The sequence below is a fragment of the Platalea leucorodia genome (assembly GCF_965183815.1).
Source record: "Platalea leucorodia genome assembly, chromosome: 7".
In the NCBI taxonomy this organism is placed as follows: Eukaryota; Metazoa; Chordata; class Aves; order Pelecaniformes; family Threskiornithidae; genus Platalea; species Platalea leucorodia.
The window spans coordinates 42,418,102-42,441,215 of record NC_138829.1 but is presented as its reverse complement, the minus strand read 5'-3'; the positions used below and the strand labels follow the sequence as shown (position 1 = coordinate 42,441,215).

The window sequence follows — 23,114 nt, the reverse complement described above, 5'->3', positions numbered from 1 at the left end:
GTAATTCATTGTTTTGCACTTCCAGATGCTTTAAGACATACAAGATGTTATGCAAACTGTAAAGATGATCTTATTTTTGTGCTTCAGGAATGAGAATTTATTCTTTCCATCCAGAAGGTCATTTGATTTTAAAAGTAAATGCTATTTCTTGCACATCATATAGGTTGATAGGAATAGTGACAGTAAGGTTAAGCAGAAGAGTAACTGCATCTGCAGAGGGAACAGATCTTGCCATATAGGTCATGCTCGTTCTTTTTTCATTTCTCCTAGATTTGGTATGATTTCAGAAAATTGAAACGAATGGAAGATTCAGGCACTCTGAAGATCTCAGTAACACTGGAGAATGTATGTTTTTGTTTTAAAATAGTACTTCCATTAAGCAGGAAAAAAAAAAAAAAACAAAACCAACAAATAGGCTTTTGATAGGCTTTTGTTTTGTCAACATTAAAAATCAGAAAAGTGACATTTCAATTTCCTTGTAGGCATGTAACCTGAAATAGCTTTTGCAGAGAAGAAAAGTCCCATCTCCTTTGTTGTTAGATGGAACTAAAGTTCTAAAGTTCAGCAAGTGCGGCATGAGCAATTGTGAGTGAATGTTTATCCCCCCTGTGGGAGTCTGTTAAAGATATTGTATTGCCTCCCAAGTGAAAGCAAACTTTTCTTTATCCTCCTCCACCACGGGAACCATAAAGAACATACCTTTTACCTGTAGCGCTGCCATTCATGGGTGTGCAGCCACTTGCAAAGTAGCTGTTAAGTTTGCAATGTTTGGTACAGCAGCTGTTAGCAGGGCTGTATTAGCATTTAGGTGCCAATAATCAATTGTCAAATGCCACCTCCTGGCTGGTTTCTGAACTGGCCAGGCAGGTGAGTTTTATGGGGAGTAGGTTCTGGAGGTAATTTGTCATTTCTCCAAATCAGCTATGACTTCAGAAATTCCATTTAGTGCCACAGCAGAAATCGGATATTGCAGTACGTTAGTAATTTTTGACTTGGGGAGGGCAGGGACTGTGCAAAGTGCCTGCACTGAAGCCTCCCAATTTCTAGCAGGATTGGGATTAATGTCTGAGCCAAAGGACCACACACTGCCATTTGGCAGGTGCCACGTTCATCTGTTTAAAACATGAAAGCCTGAGATATTTTGATTATGATCTTTAATTGCAAAGCGAGTAGTTGACATGCACTTCTCTCCCAGTAGCCATAAATTGACCTTGGCAGTTTGGCACACAATACTTGCTCCGTTCACACCGGTAATCTCAACTCTTTGCCATCCAGATCACACATCCAGCTTCTTGGCATCTTGTGTTCATATTGAAATTTGTGCTCCTGTATCTATTAAAAATTTCACCAATTGTCCTTGAGGACAAAGTGGAATTAAAATGGATGGGTCATCATCACTGATAAGCTTCCACTTTCCCAACAGGCAAGCCCAATTGCCTTCTGGACATCACTCATTTTTTGGCTTCATATCCTGCAATCCCTCCCTAAGGGGGAGGAAGGGGTTGTCTCCCTTTCTGGGGACTGGCGCTGGAAGGGGAGGAGTTGAAATATGCTTGCTTCTTTCACTGTTATCCCGTTTCTGGAATGCTTCAGTCAGACTCAATGCCAGTAGGATGACCTTGAATGAGGCTCTGGGAATGCCTAGGGCTAACACATTCCTCCATACCTTTAGGTGCTCTTCAATGGCTTCCCGACTGTGCCAATTGTCACAAGGCCGTTCTTCTGAGAATTTGGGACTTGGATTCACTTCATGCCTCCATAAATAATCAGTGATGCTACTTGCCATCCTGTCACGGATAGAGTGAAAGTGCACTTCACTTGTAAGAAAGAAGCAAAAATATACTTTATTGATATAAAACACTGAGTTAACAAAGTTCAGTGGTAAACGCGACAGTGGTTTAACAAGATTTGATGGCAAAGTATACTTGATTATTTACTGCACAGAGGACAGGATCAGACAAAACTGTCAGGGAGACCCTCCCGTTGAGTCGTGAGGTTCAGAAAGGACCCCCTTGCTTTCTAAACTTCTCAGAGAGGCGTCTAGGTGCGGCTGGATCCAATCCTAGTCCCAGACTTGGTCAACAGTTTATGTTTAAAGGATTATATATCCTTTAGATAGCAGGGGCGGGGGAGCACACCGCCACAACTTGTGGTAGAAGTTCATTTCTGAGCTTTGATAAGAGCAAGCTTCAGTTATCCCTGTTCCAAGTTAAAATTATCTGATCAGAGTATATGAACCTTTCTACCCTGGTTTTGTATTTTGCAGATTCCTGTATTCCAGCGGGGGGGCACTGTGATACCTCTGAAGACCACGGCTGGAAAGTCCACTGAATGGATGATAGATATTTCTTATGAACTCCACGTGGCCCTGGACACAGAGGTACTCCGAGACGATGTTCCCTTTACAAAGTTGTCTTTTACTCCATCTGACCTTTTTAGGGCTTTGCTGCCTGTTCTGTCAGCACAATGGTATCTGTATACCCAATGGCTCTCCTACACTTCTCCTATTTGTGGGGGCTCCCACCTCCCTCGCACGGTTCCCTCAAAGTGAGACTATCTGAGTATAGCAGAGGCAGAACATTTTTCTGACCTTTCTCGGCCCTCCTGTAGTCCCTTGGAGAAAGGAGCAGAGAACACGCAGGCCACAAACTTCCTTTTGGACACAAACAGAGAACTTCCCACGACTGTCTTTTCTAATAAATGAGGTGACACCTGGCACCCAGATCAATTTACAAAACCAGGACCTCCAAGTCTTCAGGCACTCTCAGAGCTGGAGTCCCTGAGCCTTCTAGGGGTACAAGTCGCTGAAGAAAAACAAACACACACCCTTCACTATGAAGCATAACATATAGTGAGACATTTTTGGTTTCATTGTTGTTGTGGTTTAACCCCAGTCAGCAACTAAGTACCACACAGCCACTTGCTTACCCTCCCCCCACCAGCCCCAGTGGGATGGGGGAGAGAGTCAGGGAAAAAAAAAGTAAAACCTGTGGGTTGAGATAAAGACAGTTTAATAGGACAGCAAAGGAAGAGAAAATAATAATAATGATAAAAGAATATACAAAACAAGTGATGCACAATGCAATTGCTCACCACCTGCTCACTGATGTCCAGCCCATCCCCAAGCAGCGATCGTCACCCCCCGGCCAGCTCCCTCCAGTTTATATACTGAGCATGACATCATATCCTTCGGCTGGGGCTGCACAGCTAGAAGGCGCGTCCCCTGGGTGGTGGATAGGGGATCCCTCTCTGGAGGGTGCACCGGATAAAATTGAAGAAGGTGCCGCGAACCAACGCAGCCTAAGGGAAGGCCACCCTGACAGAAAAACCACTGGCCCTCCAAGTCACGGGGGTTGGGCAGGAGGCCAACTATCTCCTCCCGAAAAAAAAAATAAAAAGTTGCAGAAACAACGAGCATCAACTCGAGATGGAGATGGAGAAAATCAGTAATGAAGTGAGGAGGAGGAGATGGAACTGGATCGGTCATGTCTTGAGGAAAAAAACAACAGAAGACTGCGCTGTGGCCCCTGGGACTCCAGAGCACGCAGCCGCAGACCGATCGAAGTGGAAGAACGATGTTCGCGCCTTGTGTGCCTCCTGGCACTGAGGGAATTCAGATCAGATGACATCATATGGTTTGGAAGATCCCTTTGGCCAGTTTGGGTCAGCTGTCCTGGCTGTGCCCCCTCCCAGCTTCTTGTGCACCTTGTTGCTAGCAAAGCATGGGAAGCTGAAAAGTCCTTGAGTAGTATAAGCACTTCTTAGCAACAACTAAAACATCAATGTGTTATCAACATTATTCTCATACTAAATCCAAAACACAGCACTATACCAGCTACTAGCAAGAAAATTAACTCTATCCCAGCCAAAACCAGGACAACTGTCCAGCACTAGAAGCTGCTGTTAATTTGTACTCTATCATCTGGTGTGTTTCACAGGCATGTGCAACAGGTGAGCTCTACCTAGATGATGGGCATTCATTTCAATATCTCCACAAGAAGCAGTTCCTGTATCGGAAGTTCACTTTCCACAAGAACATTCTCTCTTCCAGGTAACAGCAATTATGGACAAAAACCACCAACACATTGTCATTGGAAATGCCTTTTCTAGTTCATGAGGCCTTCTTACAAATGTAGAAGTATTCGTCTTATCTATTGCTTAGTGAAGTCCCAGAGCATGCAGAATCTGCCATAAAACTGCAGAGGTAAACAGTCTTCTGCATAAGTCTAAGGGCAACAACACATGAAATACTGAGTTGTCTCATATTGTTTCAGTCTAGTCAAATCTACAGGTTCTACAGATTTACTCAAATACAAAGAAAGTCATCAGCTAGAGTAAAGCCTATCAGAGAGACAAAAGATGATGAACTGGGAGAGTTGCAAATAGGCAACACCTAGAGTATATTTTCTAAGATGTATTTTTCTACTATCTTCTTCACTGAGAGGGTGGTTCGTCACTGGAACATGCTGCCCAGGGAAGTGGTCAAGGCACCAAGCCTGTCAGAGTTCAAGGAGAGTCTGGATGATGCTCTTTCTTAGTCATATGATTTAGTTTTAGCTAGTCCTGTGAGTAGCAGGCAGTTGGACTCAGTGATCCTTATGGGTCCCTTCCAACTTGAGATATTCTATGATTCTATGTGGGAACCCATTCACGACAGAACCACAAACAGACACCATTACATGTAGTCTCCAAAAGTCATCAACAAATGCACCATATATATTAGCATGGTAAAAATATACAAGAAAAGGACTTGAAAGGAAGCATGAGGGGACACAACCTGCAAGGGTTGAGTGACACAACATAAAAGCCAAAAATACCCATAGCTGCTTGTAAGGAATGAGATGCTAAATATGTCAGTATGACACTTTTACTGTTGAGGTATGTTGCCCATGGAGCTGCACAGTGTATAAATGGTGATTTTACAGGCATTTCTTTATTCCTCCAGGATTCAAAAATAAGGAGGAGGTGGTCCTAAAACTACAAAATTTAACACAGAGCAAAACTGTAGACTAGTTTGGATAATGTAGTTAAAAGCATGCTTCAAATCTCTTTCTCTGGGATACGAAATATGAAAAGCTTAAAAATTCAGGATGGAAGAGAAAAATGTTGCTAAATTGCTAGCAAAGATAGAAGTTGGAAAAAAGTAATTTTGAGATGAATGATACAACATTTGTTTACTCTGGAAAGGAAAGTTTCATTTTGATTTGAGTTTTTTTTTTAGAACTTTTTAATAAAAATTAAATTAGTTACAAAATGAAAGCTAATTGTGCCTGAGATTAAAACATCTTACTTTAAAAATGTTAAAATTAGCTTTACATTTATACTTAGGAGTTTTTACTACCATTTTGCAAAAATCCAGAACTGTTCTGGTTGTCAAAGCCATGTTTTTTGCCACAAAATATCTTCTCAAACTTCTTTCTTCTAACTTTGTGAAATCTGCTATGCAGTGAAAAATTAGCTGATATGGGAGAAAGTTTTACTTGTTTCAGGAGAAAGGTAAATAGAGGAAAGGACACAAGTATAGGGAACTTTCAGGGTGAGACTGAAGTAGTACTTTCTCTGTATGATGCCAAACTTCAACTGATGGACCAAAACTAATGTATATGAAATAATTTTCTTTTTTCAGCTGCACAGATGAAAGTGGACAATACCACACTACGTGTGTGGTTGAACGGGTGATAGTTCTGGGATTTGGACAGCAACCCGCTTTTGTGACAGCTTGTTCCAAGGGTAATGAACTGACTTCTATTTTATTACAATTTTTTGAAATACTGTTGCTCTGCTGCCATTCACTAATCACGGACAGCTCTAGAAAGGAAGTGTTACAGCACAGCGAGCATCTTTATTTAGTTTTATTTGCTACTTTTTTGATATCAAGTGATTTAGTGAAAGGAGCCAGCAGCCACTCACCACTAATATTACGTGCAGAACTGAAGAACAGTTGCTTTGTAAGGCAATAGGTACATCAGTAAAAGTGGTTCAGAATTAACAAGTTCAGATAACTTTGTCCTGCACAGAATATGACCAGAGATAGCATTTCAAATGAAGGACCATTTGCTCAGATCTGTAAGCCTGCCTAGTCTAGAACAGGAAACTTGCAGACAAAACCAGGATTACTTTTCTGTTCTCTTGCTCATTCAAAAGTGTCCGGAGTTTGTGACTCTCTGGGGATCTCTAGAAGTTGTGAGGCATCCCATATGGACAGGCAGTAGCATCTACAGAAAGGGCTTATCATTTCTGGCTGCTTTCCAAGCACGTCCCTTCACTTTGGGAATTGTGTGGACATGGACTTTCTGCCTCCACCTGTCAATTTTGAGGACTTTTAGGGTACTTAGAGGAAAACCTATGCTGAAACAAGGTTTGTTTTGTTTTCAGAAAAATCCTTGAATAGTTCCATAGTACCATAGCTTGAAAGGTCAGAAAAAAAAGAAATAATTTTTCCAATTTTGCTGCATTCTTATGTGTATGCTGGGCAGATTTGACTACTATTTCTTTTTTAATCAATCCTCTCCACCAGTGGCAGGGACAGTCTGAATTAAAAACTGAAGGGAGTCATGTGTAACTGTGTTTAAGAAGGGTTCTTCTTAAATCATATAGTAAACTCTCTTGTCCTGTTCAGATGGCAAAGAAAAAGAAGTCATTTTCACATATGATACGAAGACCTCTGCGCTGACACTGGAAAATTTAGCCCTGAGTGTTGATGCTGACTGGGAGATTTGCATCAACTGAAAGGAGATGCAACTTCTTCAGAGAATTCATTGAGAGGTTGAGGGGAAATAAGTTGGGAGGACTTAAAATGTTCACTTGAAGCCAATCAAATCAAGGAACATATTTCCCACCCACACCCCCAAACTAATATTTCCTACAATTTTTCTTCTAAAGCACAAATTTAAACTTGGATAGCTCTTCTCTTCAGCAAATGTAATAGCACTAGGATTGTATCTTTGGGGAAAAAAGGTAAATACTGTCTGCTCCAGGCTAGCTTCAGTTAGGCATTAAGATTGAGTTCTGCTTTCCCTTGCACCAAAAAAATCGTAAATTGATGGGGTGAGATTGTGGATCGTTGCCACGGGGTTTGATGTAGCATTTAGAAATCCCACTATTCAGAGACTGGAGGACTTGAGAAGAGCAGATCTGGGCCAGTTCGACAAGCAGCATCAGCAGATATGCCAGACACAGAGGTTATCATCAGAGTTCTGCCTGCAAGCTGCCTTGTGAAAACACAGAAGGAGCCTCCTAGTGTGATTACAGACACTTCCCCTTTCCAGTCCTTATGACAATGCAAAGTTAGGTGGTCTGTGCAGGAAAGTAAACAGCAGGCTAGCCAAAACAGTTCAGTTACTGAAGGTAAGGTTTGAGTGGGTTGTGCCAGTCAGTTGTGTGATAGTAAAAGACAGTAATGTGGGAGTGCAGAAGTCTCTCCAATAGCTGGCTTTGAAACTGGTATTTGGATTTTGAAAAGGCACAGGTCTATGTAAGTGCAATACTGGCTTAGGGCAGCAGCTAGACTCACACAGAAACATTTTTCATGTTATTGCTCCCCTCTCTCTGCAAGTACTACTTAAAAAAAAAAAAAGAAGTCTTTTATTAGGAAAGAATTGGCATTTTTGGACAATTGAATGTCATTGGTTAAAGCCAGCCCAGTGAAGCAACTCTGCTCTTGGAGAGCTCTGCTTCTCCACATCTTCCAACTCTTGCCAAGGTTTGGCTTCCTTAGCACATATTTTAGTAATTTCTTGGTCAGTTTTTAGTATCTGGCTGACATTTGAGCTTGGTATTTATGAAGCAAATTTTTAATTTTAATGGGATTCATTCAGCATTTAGCCATCCCACTTCACGCTTATTCCCTTACAACTCACCCTAATGTTCCCTTGGCTCCTTTTCCCACCATCTCTGCAATCAGAACTGGTGTGTCCTCATGCTTTCTTCCCTTTCAAAACTAGGAGACATCCTGAGTCCCACATCCCCTACATCCTGCCTATTCCCCCAGCCCTTTCCATACCAGGCATTTCTTTTCACAGGATACCACTGCTCCAGGGCTCAAGTTGTTTGCCCTTTCCATTGCTACATTGTTAACTATATTATTTTAAAACCAGTTCTGCTTTCAGTCAAACCTGAACATGCCATCAGTTGGGTTTTGTGGACATAAAAGGGCAAAATTTACTTAATTTCTCTTAGAAAGGTAAGGAAGTATTTTCTAAAAACATCAGTAAATTAACTCTTAGGAAACAGAGAAGGATGGTCACCATTTTTGCCGACTAAAGGTAACGTAGCAGTCCATTTGTACGTTGTTCCCTACTCCTCTTACTAAGCCCTCCCTGTACTTGGTCAGTCATTCCCACCTGCTGCTGTATGTCCTCTGCAGGGCAGATTTCTGGGAATAGCAAGTGTGAGAGCAAACTGTGACTATTCCGCTCTTGACTACCAAGCGCGGTTTGATCCCCACCAGACCCTTAGGTTCCTTCTTTTTTATTCTGCAGAGCTGTTTGTCAGCCCCTTCTAGCAGACAGCGTGAGCCTCCACTGCAGGAGCTGGCAGCCTAAATACTGCTGTGCTTAATGCAGGCGAGTTAATCCAGGTAGAACAGTAGCAAATAGATCTTTTACATCTGTGAGAAGAGAGACAGACCCTATTTTTGAGACAGACCCTATTTTTCTATCAGCTTCTAAGCTTTAATTGACAGTTGTTTCTTACGTTTCAGTATAGCAGTGCTTCTGACAGGATATAATTATTGTCTGGAGCATTTTGATGAAATGTTTTAACTGGTATTTCTGAAGTTGGAAAGTGAAATAAAGTAACAATGAAGTGAGTTACATGCCTTATTCCTTCCAACCTTCTTTCCACTGTTGAGAATCACTACTAAGTATTCTTCCAAGGGTATCTGGTTAAAGTGAATGACTAGCTTTTATACTCTGGCCCTCTACACTACTGTAAGTACTCATGAGTCAAGTTTTCAGTGGTATGAAGTCCCTAACTTCTATGGATTTTGATAGGAATTAGTTGCTGAAAATCTTAGCAGTTGTGTCTTTAGATCTGAAATAAATTTCAAAGAATATCATCTACATTGATATTTGTAGCAACTCACATACTTTTCCACATACTTATGCCATAAATGAAGAAATAAATTTATACTATATCTTTACAAAAAACGTAATTGAATTCAATTACTGAAAACAACTGGATATAAAACTGCATAAAAATTAAATAAAAAGATTATCATCCACGTAGTTCACTTTTGCTCTGTCTGAACAGGTCAGCTATTGGGGTACTTCTGCTTGCAAGAAATTCCATCACAAAAGGTGGTTTAATTCCTAATAGACAAAGGGGTTATTTTGCTGTTTGTAGCAGACAGCACTCCATTCTTCTCTATGGTAAATTGTGTGTCTTTAAAGATACCATTTGTCTTTTACTAGCAACTGCTGTTTCTCACAAAAAAGACCTACATAACAAAACCATCTGTCCCATAAAAAAAAATAAGAAAAGGAGAAACTATTTTTTGAACAGGTATGACCATGAAATATTCCTGAAAATCCGTAAAGAGCAACATTGGGTTAGAAGTGAGAAGTGCATGTCCACCTGCCATTCCCCATGCAGGCAGTAGCTGACCTGTAAGCTGTAGCAGTAGGTCATACCCTGACACTTGCTGACCATCCCAAGAAAAAAAAAATAAAATAAAATCACTGCTAATCCTTCACTTGATCCTCCCCAGCAGCCCACAAGGAGTTTGTCAAATATCACACCTGTGCTACTGGCATTCTTCCCAAAACAGAGCTCTGTGTACGAGATAGATAGATGAATTTTTGGATTGAGCAAGAAGGGAGAATATGAAAGAAAGAACATATACACAGGCTCCAAAATGAGTATTTTTGCTGAAGCTGTGCAGTGAGAGGCCCTTGCATCTCACTATTTGCATTGCTCTTGAAATATCCTGGAAAGAGTGACACGTGGCTCTGCCAAGCTGTCCTGCAAAGTAATGTCAAATACGAGACCTGCAATCCTTGCATCTGAATGTAATGAGGAAGTCATCTGTTCTGCATCTGGACAACCCACCCTGAAGCAATCGCATTGCTATTTCCGTGAACCCTGGAATCTGTCCTTTCTGATTGCCCTGTTGGTGCAAGAAGGCTTGCATTCATGATAAAAAGAAAAAGATTTAGGCCACCATTAGAAGCCTGAGGATTAATATTCCAAGAGGTTAGTCAAGCTTGCCAACTATATTACCTTCTTTAAAAGTTCCCCTAGTCAAGTTTTTTTCTTGGACTGTGGAGATTGTCCATTGTACTGTTGATTTTAAATGTGTAAACCAAGCAAATGGCTGAGAAGAAAGAAAAAAAAAAAAAAGAGTCAGTGCTTTGGAAAACACTGTAGTACTAGGGCGGAAGGTCAGCAATGTGTACGTGAGCCAGAGTCCAAAGACTAGTGTCATTAGGCAAAAATAACACTGATGTCAGTGTGTGATTTAAGACTTCCCAATCAAAGAAAAATCAAGGTGTTAGGGGGCATTTCTTGACACATAAACAGTGTCACCTTTTAAAGAACTGGGTTATAGAGAAGAGCAACGTGTTTAGATTTTCCTTTCACGGAGACTGTGAATTTGTCCCTTAGCCCACTGTTGTGTGACAAAATAAATGTGCGAAGTCAGGCGTCTCTTCTAGGATTGGTGTGTCCTAACACACACAGAATGGCCCGGTTTCCACACTCGGCCCCTTATAAACTTTTCTGCTCCTATATTAAAAGGTGCCTTTTACATGGGAGGTAGCTGTCACCAGGTGAATCTTAGTGTTGGCAAGCTGCTCTCTAGAGGAGCCAAACCCAGCGGGAAGGTATTGACCTGACCTCAGTAGCATCAAATAATTACCTTTTTCACCATTAGGAGCACGTCTTCAGATAATCCTCTCTACTAGTAAACATCTCTATTTATCTTTTCTGCAGCAAAGGGAAGAAAAAACAAGTGGAGTACAACAGTTCCTTCGGGAGTGTCAGGACTAATTTATTGGCTGGCAGTACTTCATAAGTACGTCCCCAGACCAGCAAGAGTTTAGCTTCCCATTTCACTGTTCTCTCTGCTTAAGCAAAAGATGAGCTCCTTGCACCAGGAGTCAGCCTGCGCACAGAGCCCGTCCCAGGAACACGCCTGGCCTCGGCATAAGCTGCGCAGAAGACTGACACCATCTCACTAACTCCCTCCCTCTCACTCTTTGCCTGTAGTTATTTTTAGATTTCATGGGTTAAAGCTTGTCCCTTCTGGACACTTATATGCGCAGGGCAGGAACACACACATGCTTTAGATACTACAACTCAGGCATGGGAGTTAGTCTATCTTGTTCCACATTAAGGAATAAATTCTGATTTCTTATGACAAAATACCGCCCTTTGAGAGGATGTACAATATGCTCAACCACATGGAATTTTTTTGCTTGAAAATTTGACTAGGAGACTTTCAACGGATAGAAAAAGCAGTTTACACAGCAACTTCCTCTTTTCTTGAATTTCCTTCCAGTGTGCAAGATCTTGTTTTCTTTCAACATTTGGTTTAAGCCTGATTCCCATGCCGTCCGCCATAAATGCAGCAGTGGCTCAGCAGACAGCTGCTGGGTCACTTCCCAGCGCTACTATTAGCACTACAACTGAAGGTGCAGGTGGGGGCACAGGGGGGATTTATTCTGCCATTATAAGTCGCAACCAGCCCATTATCAGCGTGAAGGAGAAGACCTATGAAGAGCTTCACAAGAAGTGCCTGGAGAAAAACATTCTCTATGAAGACCCTGATTTCCCACCAAATGAGTCCTCCCTCTTCTACAGCCAGAAAATCCCCATCAAGTTCGAATGGAAAAGACCACGTGTGAGTAATGTATTTGCTGAGTGCCTCTTACTTTCTACAAATTGAAGTATTTACCCTGAGCTTACATTTTTGCAGAAAGTGTGTACTGGGGAGGCGGGGAATAAGCTGGAAGTATATTTCCTTAGAGCTTTCCTGGAAGATAACTAGCTAGGGCTGTGGAAGCTCAGAGAGTGTGCATATAGTGAGTAAAATACAATAAACCAAAATGAAACAAAAAAAAGAGATGGAATGAAACATGTACAAAAAGAAATATGGAATTTAATTTCCTTCTTGCATGATTTACTAGGGATTTTCTTGTCTGAAACTACCAAAGAAAAATTCTCTTTATTCTGCAACAAGTTACTGGGTTTGCTGAGTCTCAATTTTTAAACACTACCTTATTTCACTTACAACTTTACTTTAGTATTCTGCTGGTTTCCTAGTCTGTGAAAATAAAAGGACAGGTTATGGTCTGAAACATGCTTTTTATTCAGTTGTTTGTTCCCAACATTGCTTAGCCAACTTGGAAAGGTTGTTTAGCCTATTATCCACTTATGGGTGTTGTAATCAGTATGAGGACCCACTCCTGCCTACTAATCCCATTTATTTTTCCTATCTCGTGGGCATTCCCCAGCCAGCCTTCCTCTTCTTTCCTACCCTCTCACAGGCAGAGGACTAATTCCTCAGTTCCCAATTGATTCCCTGTCCTACTGCAGGAGGAGTTATCCTCTTTCCCTGTCATCCCTGCTGGGCGGCGGCTCCCCTCCAGCGAGGCAGCCCCCAAGATGCTGCCTCGGCCCCCGCCATCCCCTGACCAGCAGCGAGGACATGGTTCTGAGGAGCTTCCCCAGCTCCCTCCCTCTGGCAATTTTTGGCCACCTCTTCTAGATTTGCCGTACTTCCCCAACACCCAAATCTGTGCTTCAATGGCAAAGTCAGTGGTGATAGATAAAACTAAGCACAGGCACGTAACTAAATAGTAAAAGACCAGGAGCTCTTGCAGGTAGCTGTTACAGACGCAGAGGAAGGCCATGTGCCGCTGTCACAACAACAACGTGAGCAACGTGGGGGGAGCAACATGACTCCCCCATCTGCCGTGCCCTGTGCGTACGTGCTCTGTCACTCCTTCGTCATCACCACGGCTGCATCAGCTCCTGGAAATGTGCGTGAATGAGTTAAATACAGCCACAAGTCAATCATCTTAAAGGGATGGGATTTCCCCTATTTCTACAAAGAGGAAAGCAATATAGCAGTACAGTGGGTGAGTGCCAGCACCCTGGGGCAGACAGACTGCAAGTGTGCATATAAGAAAGCATCAAAACATAAAAAACACCCCACAATGTAACCTCAGACTTGCCTTGAGTAGGCACAGATCAAGCCTTTGTTTTTGGGAAGGTTCAGACTTCAGGGTCTCTGTCCCAAGGATACTTCTTTAAGCCACTCATTAACAAATAAGTTTGGAAGCTCTATACTTATTTTTCATGTAGAAACAACAAGCTGGGGACTGTATAAGACTCAAAATACAACCCAAACATCAAAACCAAAGCTATCCGTGTTCTTTTGACACAAGTGTTCAGGCACCTGACGTATCTGTGGTGCCAGCTGCAGGTAGGGCAGAGGCAGGGGATCCAGAGAGCTGCAGTCTGCGCCTGCCGAGTACTGGCGTGCTGTGGGATCACGGGTAGAGATGGCTGTCCTGCTGGGGACACACCAGGCCTGATTTGTAGAGGTGCCTGTGCCTTCTGTTGCAAATGTGTTTGTTTTAAAACAAACCCTGTAATTCAGGTCATTGCTGTACCCAGTAGGTCCCCAAAGAGAAGAGACTCACATATAACACTTTCTCCTTTCATAATGTGTCCCCTACCTTGTCATCCATACCACAACTGCAAAGTGAGACTTCTCTTGGGTGCTGGTGCAAACGACCTGTATCTATTGGCTCTGATCTCAGATTGACCCAGGACTTTGCTTCACTGGACTTTGAAACTGTATGTTCTATAGCACTGGTAGGAGGACTTGTCTGATAATATTATATACGTGAATAGCCACAATAGACACGTTAACAGAACATCATAAAGTCAAATGAATATGAAGTAGTAATACTGGGCTGAAGAGTATTTTGCTAAGAGATTAAAGCAATCATTGAAGCACCAAATGTAAAAATTTGACTGCGCAAGCCATGTTTTGTAATAGTCTGTAAAGATATGGACAACGTCTTATTAAATTGCAATGGCATTTTTTTGGCAAAGAAAGAAACTAGCTTATAAACTATAAAGTGGTAATTTTTAATCGCTTTCAAATTTAGGTCAAACTTGAATTGAATCAGCCCCTGAGCTGAGGCGCCTGCTGAGCCCAGCATGGGCAACTCCCCCTCCTGCGTGTGGGCTGCCAGGACCGGGGCTCTCTCCGCTTCCCCTGGCCATGGCTGTGCTGGGACTCCATCTTCTCCTCGGGGCTCCTGCAAGTCATTACTGAGGTGGTGAGAGGTGTCCAGCATCCCAGCCCCAGAGCTATCCCTTGCTCTCATGCGTCTGGCCCTACAGGCTCTTCTCTTTGCAGTCGGTGCTATCCAGAGGTCAAGTCCTCCTCTGGCTCTTCCCAAAATCATTGTCCTCTGCTGCTGCGCGGGCAGCGGGGGCATGAGGCCTGGTCTTGTGCCTTACCGTCAGAAGGACAGCTGCCACGCAGGGCAGCTGTGAGCCTTGGCATGGGGAGCAGCGAGAAGGCCCCTGTAATTCTACCCATCTAGTGACTGCCATGCTACGGCATGAACGCACAGAGCAGACCTCTTAATACTCAATATGTGGGCAAAAGCCAAGTGACAGCCCTGAAAGTTTCCCTGAGTAAAGACTGCAGGATCCATCCAGTGTTTCTGTTCAGATTATACATGAGCACGGTTTAGGTACGTAGAGGGGAAATAAAATCCCCCGCAGTTAATGCCTAATATTAAATCATTCCCTCACCCATGGAATGTAAGAGAAGCCCAAAGAGCTGTTCTCACCTGCACCAGGTTACATCCAGCTCAGTGACAGGCTGTGCTCAGCTTTCTAACAGCCTCAGCCTTCCACACCTATGCTGCCTGCGGGAGCTTCTCTCGGATGAGAGCAGGGATGAGGTCACTGATCTTTAAGAGTTGAGAAAAAGTCTATATTATAACATAATGCAGAGTATCGAGAGATCCTGCTGCAGTCCTGTTTGGATCTAATGACACTAGGACATTAATAGGAAGGCTCTGCCGTGACACCGTGCTTTCACATGCACCATTGTCATTCTCCTTGCTCACAGCCAGGAGGTCACAGCATTAACTGCCAGATTCAATGACTTCCCTACAGTGATCCTCTCCGTAGCCAAGAAAATCAGCAGGAGAAGCTTTCTTTTCATAACGAATACAAATAAAATCAAGTTAGCAGACTAGTGGATTTTGCTCAGAATGAAAATGAATCAGTCAGATCATCTGCTGCACAGGTGTGAAGCTGTTTGAATTCAGTAATCACAAAATGTGCGCCTCTGCAGGCAGTACCACAAAGCAAAGACAGCCTTTAGTGCCACCAAGGCAGGACTTTCAGATGAGGGTAATCCAACTCTGAAACTCTAAAACCAGCTTGGTGTCTGACACCGTCAAGCTCTGCCTTGAAGTCTGCAGCACAGCCATTTAGTAGCATGGTCTAGACCATGACAGGCCAAGGGAGAAGCAGGAGGCTACAAATTGTCTTAGGCAGGTCAAGGAAGATGCTTCCTCTACTTGATAGGATCAGTTTAGGGAACTTACTTAGAATGCCATAGTTTATTAACAGCAGGTTTTAAAGGAATGAATGCCTTTTGCTGCAACAGTATAAGCTGACTGGAGGATTTTTCCTGACAGAGAAGAAAAGCTAACGAAAATACAACAAAGGTCAAATGCCATTTTTAGTTGCATGCTGCCTTTGCATTTTCCAGTGCTCCCTTCCAACTGACTCATAAGTACCCTCTGCCCAGAAAGCAGCGTGCACTACTAATGTTTTTTTCCTAGGATTCTGTCTCCCTTGCTGTAACTTTGACTCTGTAACAAAATTACAGTTTGAACTGAATCAACCCAGTGAACACAAAGGTCCTTTGGATAGTACCAAGGCAGTCTGAGGCACTCGGATCAGAGGAGACTCTTTCTAGATGAATCATTGCATCAATGACGTACAGCCTATTGGGGTTCTCAGTGATAACTTGACCTAAGAGATGAAGAGCAATCCCTCGCTCAGCCAGAAAGACTGGAAGGACAGACCTGCCACCTGCATCTTGAACACCAGGTCGTCTCGCTCTGCTGACTGAGTACTTTTCATCAGCCTTGGAAGACCTTGAAACCCTTCCCTGTAACTTTGGCTGTACTCAGCACAACTAGCACAGCTGGAGATGAACTAGAGTAATACAATATTAAAAGCATATCCACACTGTACTAAACACACCTGGCCACCATAAAGAAATGCAAGAAAAGCATTTCTGTCATAGCTAAATCATATGACAATTATATGATTCCCTTCTTTGCATTCCTTTACCAACCATCCTCCAAAGCAAAAGAGCCCAAAATGCAATAAATTGCACTGAGGAACAATCATTGCTGTACATTTAATATTTGGAAACACTTGGGCACCATCTAACTACCTTCAACTAAAACACAGCAAGCTGGATTTCAGAGCTTGTTACTTCAATAGGAGCAGGATCAAGCTAAAATGCAGTAATAGAGGTTGAAAAAAATGCAATCCAAAAACTTGGCATCTCACAGCTAGTTTTCAAGAGAGCACCACAGTAGCATGCGAAAGAATATTTTCAACAAAGCAGGTGGGTGGAGAAAAGCATGAAGGCATCTCAAACAGCTGCCTTGACAGAACTGGACCCTGGGAGAGCTGACCAAGGCCCAAAATAACAGGACAATCCCTCCCTCGAGGACAATAAGGTGACTGCTGGGGGGAGCCGGAAACTGGTCTCTCTATCTGGCTATATGACTAATCCAAATATTTACATCAAAGCAACTCTGCTGATTACTGCGAAGGAGCAAAAAAGTGGGCTCAAGCCAAGTGAAACTACTAGACCTGAAACACGAGTCTGGGAAAATCCAGGGCTACCCTGATGACATGGGAAAAAAGCTCTAGACCGCAGAGGTAGCATCAGCTGTCTGTACTGCCACACAAGCAATTGTCAGTTGTTTCTTCTTTCCCCTTCCCACTCCAGCCCTGCCATATTCCAGCAACTTGGGTTCTTGGACTATGCTTTGTCTTCTCCCCCATTTGCAGCGGCTCAGGGAAGTGGTCCTCAGGTTGCAATATCTTCCTTTCCTTACCCTCACAAGAGATGGGTCCAAAAGTTAAGCGTCATCTTTTTCTTCCCCATACCAAGTATTTGGCTATGAGAGATGGGATAAAGCAGGGAATTTTTTTTTTTTTTCTCTGTAGGACAGGTTGTACCTAATTCTTCCCTTGGCTTTCCTATACCCTGCGGTTCTTTGTCCCATATAGAAAAGGTTCTGTGTAACCCTGCAATAGTCCCACCTCATTTGCTGGTAGTTCCTACATAGTCCTTCCCTCCCTACAGCAATTCCTTAATTATTTATGCCTATACAGTATCTTGTGCCCATAAATACTAACAAACCCAATACATTGTCCTAAGTGCAGGACAAAAGATCTTCCTGTCCTCAGAGACAGATGATGTCTGTATACATTTCTGAATGCAGCATTGGCAATTAAATACTGTAACATGAGGAAAAGAATAAAAATCTCTTAACCAGCAATTGATTATTCCTGACAATTAAACATCTGATCCTGGGCAAATTTTAAGGAGGACTATTACTGGGCTTCATTCCTGATGAAATGCATTCTTCCACCTTATTAATGCCCCAGCATATCAGTTACTGTAAATTGGACACCTTAAACCTGCAGTCATTTTTCAAGAATTTAATCTGGTCCCCTGATGCACTTTCCACCTACCTGCTCTCCTGTCTCCTCCGGTGCTTTTTGGTTTTGGTTTGGTTTTTTTTCCATTATTGTGTAGAAAAATATTTTTCCCTATTCTTCCCATTTTAACGTGTTTGAACCCTGTACAGAGGAAGCCCCCCAGGCTAGCTATTAGACCCTGTAGATACATGGAGAAAACTCTGACTGAATTCTGGAACACCCAGATTCCAAAACATTTTCATAGTGAAACTCTGCAGCTGAAAAATCTCCAAGACATTTTGATATCTACAAACTATCCTACAGGAAAATGTTGTCCTAAAACAGCCTTTATTTCTGTGGCAAACAGGCATCATAATGCATGCTTTTCCTGCTCACCCATCTGTTTATATTTTGCAGGAAATCTGTGAGAATCCACGGTTTATTATCGGTGGAGCCAACAGAACAGATATCTGCCAAGGAGAATTAGGTATGAAATTCTTACTTCAACTCTGCACTTTTAAAAGTCTGCATCACTTAATTTTCTTTTGCTTCCAAAGTGATATTTGAAATCCTTTGCCTCAGTGTACATCTACTGATCACCATCATCACTACACATCTACTGATTCCTTCTCTCTGTAGCAAATCGTTGATATCTGCCTAGTAGCAATCTAGGAAAGAACTTTAAGTGAAAGATGCTTTGCAGGGTGTTTTGCTTTTCATGACTTAGTATCATGAATGTGTTAAAAAGCACCATTTGGCCTTTCTTTCAGTCTTTGAGGAGGGACAAAATTAGTTAGGACAAGAATAAGAGATAAAGAGAAGGACTTATTTGACTGAGAGAAAAGTTTAATCAGCTACTGTTATATTTTTTCAGGTATTTAGTCCTGTTATTTCTACACAGGATCTTCTGAAGGCCTCCAGCTAAGTGTGCCTTGTACTCAAGGACAACCCCTATATTGAAGACCTTAAGCTCAGATGCTCAAAGATACTTTGATATATAGAGCTGCTACTTAGGTACAAGTGATGCCTCTGCACCAGTCGTCCACGCAGCACTCAACTGCACTGCTTTATAAAGTCATTCCTCACTCAGCTTTCCCATGTCTTTCATGGTTTTATAACTTCTGTGATCTTTTTCCTAAGCTAATACATCCTAATGCATGTTAATCTTTTCATTTAAGTGTTGTTCTGTGCTTGTGACTGTCCTCATCACCTTCCCAGTACTACTTCTTTTTTTAAATTTATTTAAAACTGCCTTTCTTTCTGAGGTGACCAGAACTTCACAGTTGCCAAGGTGTGGATGCAAATGAATTTACATGCATAATACGTTCTCTCTTTTGTCTTCCATTCCTTCTGCAACTACACATAGCATTGTTTACCTTTCTGACTGCTGCTGAACATTGGACAGTTTAGAAAACTCCTGTTCACAGTGGACCCCACATCCTTCCTAAGGGGAAATAGGTAACTTAGAATGTACTGCTATATGTATAGGGTTCGCTTTCCAAAATATATACATATATGTATTTCTGTATGTTTTATCCCTCCACCAGTTTCATAAGTTTCTTTTACAGCTCCCTGCAATTAGGTTGAGTTTTCACTGCCTCGTATAATTCTCTCACCCCACTAATTCACACTGCTCAGGCAAGCTTACCCTATAACCTCTCTTACAGTAGCAGCTAGGAGGTTTTAATTAAGGGTTGAGGCATCCTTTGCTGAACACAGAAGTACTACGGAAGAAAGTCACTTTTCCAGAGCTCCCACAGAGGCAGCAAACCTGCGCAAGAGTCCGAAGGAAGAACTGAAAAGCACTAAAGGGGACAGTATTTACAACAGTGCAGACACAGATTCAAAAAGAGGAAAGCGTGTCAGAGCAATGAAGCAGGAAAGAGGCCCCACAGAACGATGGCTGAGACAGTGGGGTATCTTTAGAGCAGAAAATGAAAATGAGAGACTGAACTTCAGTTGTACAGAGCTCCACCTGGAGAGAGTTCTCTCTCAGCTGGTCTCTGTCCTAAACTCGGAAGAACTAACATGGGAAGTCAGATAGGCATTCATATGGGAGAGGGAAATCTTAACACAGGTAACAGTACTCATCAGATTTTAGGCTTTTTCTAAATTACAAGGAACATCTTCTATCCAACAGCCATCAACAATACCAATGAGCATTTCCAGAGCACAAATAAATAAAGTGCTAAAGTACTGCAGAACACATGGAGAAGGCAATGGCATGCTCTACTGAGAATTAATGTGTCACTTTTTGCAGTATCTCACGTTTTCCCTTTGATTCTAGTTGCTCTGTCCCCTCATTTTGTCTGCTGTTTCTGCTTGTTTACAGGTGACTGCTGGTTCCTGGCTGCCATTGCTTGCCTGACACTGAATAAAAAACTACTCTGCAGAGTCATACCTCATGACCAGTCCTTTATACAAAACTATGCTGGCATCTTTCACTTCCAGGTGAGTCCCTTCATCTAGCAGGAAGAAGATGTAACTGTATTTACCCAAGAGAGAGCTCAGCTCTCGGGCATGCTCTTCCCTCTCACTTCTCCACCCTTTGGAAGCATGAGTGACAGCAGGGAAGGAAGAGGGATTGAATCCATCACCCTAAACTCTTCCAACAGGGCAGTCACAGAAGGGCCAGCCCACACAAGCAATTAGGGAGCATTAACCCACCAAGGAAACATTTGCAGATTGCTGTGTCCTGCGCTTAAGGGTTAGCAACAGGTGCCCGGTCCTGCCTCGCTGCTCAGATGCAGCACTACAGCCAGCACAGACATGCTGTTCACTGGCAAAAGCATCTATTTTTAGGCCCACAAGCAGCTGGTCTGTCAAAAACAAGTTATTGAAGAACCGCTTATCCAGAAAAGATTGACTGCTTTCCATATTTCCTTTGGCTCTCCTAAGGGACTTTTCACTGTCCTGCACGCGTTGCCCGGGGGAATTCAATCCAGCTGCCTACCTCCCAACGGCCATCACTTCTTGGCACATTATGAAGCAGTTAATATCTACATTTCTCCTCTCTCAGCCTGGCTTTTCAGCCAGGCTTCCCCTCCACGCACCAAGTCAACTCTGAGGTTTTTTTTCTGCTTGCTTTTATCCAGTTCTGGCGCTATGGAGACTGGGTGGATGTCGTCATTGATGACTGCTTACCCACGTACAACAACCAGCTGGTCTTTACCAAGTCCTCCCAGCGCAACGAGTTCTGGAGCGCCCTCCTGGAAAAGGCCTATGCAAAGTAAAACAACCCGCTGGACTGTGCTGGGGTCCCCACCAAGGCTTTGTCTGGGGAGGTGGTTAAACCACTGCATACAGAACCTACAATGAGCACATAGAGAGGCTCTGAAAATACCAGTGGCTTTTCCCATAGATTCTCATGCCTCAGAATTCGGGATGGGGTAAAACATATTTTCTAGGGGGTTTTGCTGCTCATTCAGATGTCTACATTTGATTCTCAACATCTCTTTTTTTTTTTTTTAATGTGTGGAGGTGGCACATTTTAAAACTTCTAACTTGAGGGTTACCAAACAGATGGTTTGTGGGTTTTTTTTAGTATGTGTGTTTACATATCTTTATTTATACACACACACACACACGATAAATATATATTATGTATTAAAAAAATATAGGTAGGTATCCTCATCTATGTAAAAGAGAATCTTATTTTTCTTCTCTTTCCAAGACTTCATGGGTCATATGAAGCTTTGAAAGGAGGCAACACCACTGAAGCCATGGAGGACTTCACCGGAGGAGTCACGGAGTTCTACGAGATAAAGGATGCCCCTAAAGATATCTATAAAATCATGAAACACGCCATTGACAGGGGATCCCTCATGGCCAGCTCCATTGATGTGAGTCCATATGAACTTTGCAGATGAGCCATAAGAAATGGTAGAGGAGAGGGACCTCTCCGTCCGTAATCAAATATATGCCACCTATTGGAACTGCTCGATTTAGTCCACATAGCAAACATCCATTTCTAGGAGATGGAGTAGTCACCACTAGACACCACCCATTAGCAAATAGCAAGTGCCAAAAGGGAAACGAACAGGAGCAGAACTTGGAGGTGAGGAGAAGGGGTGCGATCAGCAAAACCAGCACCACCCACCCTCAGTGCCCCTGCCCAATAAAATTAGGTTAGTAGGGGGTTGCCGCAACTCTATTACGACGTGAATCTTCATGTCAAAGATGCTAAGTGTGCAAATGCTTGGGAAATCAAACCTTCAATTGCCACCATATAGTCTTAAATCATCTTAATTTACTGTGGTTAATTTAAAAGTGAAAGTAAAAAAACCTAGCTTCAATAACCATTATGGAGTATGAAGTTGCAGTGAAGGCGGAAGAACAACCAGTGCTATCAACCACTGTAGTTAAGTATGGACCATCTAGCATGTAACGAGAGAGAGGTTATCTAGGCTATCTTTTACCACTCATCTTTCTTGTATCATTTCTCTTCTCCCTCCCTGCCTCATCTTTCTGCATGATACTTTTCTCCCATTATTTGTACCAGGATAACCTCGGCTTTTCCTACGGATCAGCTCCTCGGAGTGACATTGGGAAACTGATTACTCGAATGGTGAAGAATCTAGAAAACGCGCAGATGACTCACTCCACTGTAGACTACCAGGGGACAGACGAAAGGCCAGCCTGGGTTCGTATGTTTCCAGAAGTGGTTGACTTCACAGGGCTTTTATTTACAGATAGAACAGTTAGAGAAACATATCATCCATGCTTTTAAATCCTTATTTGTCTTCACTGAGTTATCCCAATACTGAAGACCTGTTCTTATGGAGGCTATTTGACATACGTATTAAAGGATTTCAGTCCCTTCAAACACAGTGACTGATACTAGAGGGCTTTGCTGATACTGAGGCAAAGGGCTGTTGGCTTGTGCCAAACTCTTATAATTTCCTGAGCTTACCTGTATGGTAGAAATGGAGAGCAAAATCACATCAGATATGTCAAAGTGGCACATTGGTTATTGTATTCGGGAACTGGACATGATTAGTGGATTTTATAAAGTCCCTTGCTTGCAAAGGATGGAGAGAGCGAGAAAATTAAAATACTAAAATGGAACAAGATCCCGGGGGGGGGGGGAGAAAGAAAAAGCAAGCTCTGCATGGCTCTCACTCCAGGCACAAAAGCTCTTGGTGAGCTTATTTTGAGACAGAGAGTGCTATAGAGCTCTGCCCACCAACAGGAGGGGAGTCTGCTCTTGGGATGCTCCTTTTTAAAAGGATCCTCTTTTAAAAAGATCCTCATTTAAAATGCATAACAAGAAAAATGAAAGATGTGTCAAGTTTATAAAATACAAAGTAACTCCAGCATACCTAAGTGTCTAGCAAAATAGAGAGAGGGGTGTTAAAACTGTTAAAGGAAAATCCTATATTGGGAAACCTAAAAGCTTC

At 42.6% G+C, this 23,114-nt stretch overlaps 2 protein-coding genes across 3 annotated transcripts in view; both read left to right on the top strand.

Moving 5' to 3' along the window:
- Positions 1-8,487, top strand: part of GANC (glucosidase alpha, neutral C) — a 29,905-nt gene extending 21,418 nt beyond the window's left edge. Inside the window, exons 20-24 of one of the 2 annotated variants that reach the window (XM_082318345.1) lie at positions 271-345; positions 2,267-2,380; positions 3,939-4,051; positions 5,627-5,730; positions 6,620-8,487. In XM_082318345.1, coding sequence (XP_082174471.1) covers positions 271-345; positions 2,267-2,380; positions 3,939-4,051; positions 5,627-5,730; positions 6,620-6,729 — 516 coding nt within the window. In that variant the 3' untranslated portion in view covers positions 6,730-8,487. Of the gene's footprint in view, positions 1-270; positions 346-482; positions 531-2,266; positions 2,381-3,938; positions 4,052-5,626; positions 5,731-6,619 lie in introns of those variants that run through there. The other variant, XM_082318346.1, reaches the window with a different exon arrangement.
- The window catches only part of CAPN3 (calpain 3), a 38,698-nt gene continuing 21,234 nt past the window's right edge, over positions 5,651-23,114 (top strand). The window contains exons 1-7 of the mRNA XM_082318348.1: positions 5,651-5,730; positions 11,501-11,842; positions 18,133-18,202; positions 20,048-20,166; positions 20,811-20,944; positions 21,389-21,557; positions 22,217-22,357. Coding sequence (XP_082174474.1) covers positions 11,549-11,842; positions 18,133-18,202; positions 20,048-20,166; positions 20,811-20,944; positions 21,389-21,557; positions 22,217-22,357 — 927 coding nt within the window. The 5' untranslated portion in view covers positions 5,651-5,730; positions 11,501-11,548. The remainder of the gene's footprint in view (positions 5,731-11,500; positions 11,843-18,132; positions 18,203-20,047; positions 20,167-20,810; positions 20,945-21,388; positions 21,558-22,216; positions 22,358-23,114) is intronic.